The 1,185-nt window shown below is 38.9% G+C and overlaps 1 protein-coding gene across 1 annotated transcript in view; it reads left to right on the top strand.

The window, feature by feature from the left end:
• Positions 1–6: 6 nt before the first annotated feature.
• Positions 7–1,185, top strand: part of LOC111140488 (zinc finger protein 420-like) — a 1,882-nt gene continuing 703 nt past the window's right edge. Inside the window, 1 exon segment of the mRNA XM_022492732.1 lies at positions 7–1,185. This exon segment is cut by the window's right edge and continues 9 nt beyond it. Within this exon segment, the coding sequence (XP_022348440.1) occupies positions 136–1,185 (1,050 nt within the window). The 5' untranslated portion in view covers positions 7–135.

Below are 1,185 nucleotides of genomic sequence, written 5' to 3'. Positions count from 1 at the left end.
AGTGAATCTGAGAAAAAAATTCATCCAGGCTCAAATGTTAATAAACACCTGAGGACTCATTTTGCAGAGAACCATTTCAAACATATTAAATGTGGGGAAGTCTTTTATCAAAGATCCAACCTTCTGTCTAACAGTATGCATATAAAAGAGAATCCTTATATATTTAATGAATATGAAAGAGATTTTAACCAGTCCCCCAGTGTTGGTGATCATTCAATAATTCATGTGGGGAAAAACCCATACAGATATAAGAAGCCCAGGAACATGTTTAGTCAGCCACCAAGAATACATATACATAAGACAGTTTGTACTGGAGAGAAAACTTACAAATGTAAAGAATGTGGCAAGGTCTTTAACCAGCAATCATACCTTACTCAACATCACAAAACTCATACTGGAGAGAAACCTTATAAATGTAAAGAATGTGGCAAGGACTTTATCCAGCAATCAAGCCTAAATCAACATCACAGAATTCATAATGGGGAGAAACCTTACAAATGTCAAGAATGTGGCAAGGCCTTTAGCCAGCATTCAAACCTTAGTCAACACCACAGAATCCATACTGGAGAGAGGCCTTACAAATGTCAGGAATGTGACAAGGCCTTCAAGCAGCACTCAGCCCTTGCTCAACATCACAAAATTCACACAGGAGAGAAACCATATAAATGTAAAGAATGTGGCAAAGCCTTTAACCATGACTCAAGCCTCACTCAGCATCACAGAATTCATACTGGAGAGAAACCTTACAAATGTGAAGAATGTGGGAAGGCCTTTAGGCAGCACTCACACCTTACTCAGCATCACAGAATTCATACTAGAGAGAAGCCTTATAAATGTAAAGAATGTGGCAAGGCCTTTAGGAGGAAGACACACCTTACTCAACATCAGAGAATTCATACTGGAGAGAAACCTTATCAATGTAAAGAATGTGGCAAGGCCTTTGTCCTCCATTCAGGCCTTACTCAACATCAGAGAATTCATACAGGTGAGAAGCCTTACAAATGTAAAGAATGTGGTAAGGCCTTTATCAATCAGTCAAGCCATACTCAACATCAAAGAAGTCATACTGGAGACAAACCTCTTAAGTGCAAAGAATGTGGGAAGGCCTTTAAGTGGAACTCAGCCCTTAGTGTACATCACAAACTTCATACTGGAGAGAAACCTTATAAATGTGAAGAATGTGGT

This window comes from Enhydra lutris, unplaced genomic scaffold, assembly GCF_002288905.1.
Source record: "Enhydra lutris kenyoni isolate GAN:26980312 unplaced genomic scaffold, ASM228890v2 scaffoldscaffold1821, whole genome shotgun sequence".
NCBI lineage: Eukaryota > Metazoa > Chordata > Mammalia > Carnivora > Mustelidae > Enhydra > Enhydra lutris.
Note: the sequence above shows the minus strand (reverse complement) of the source record. Positions and strands in the feature narration are given on the sequence as shown.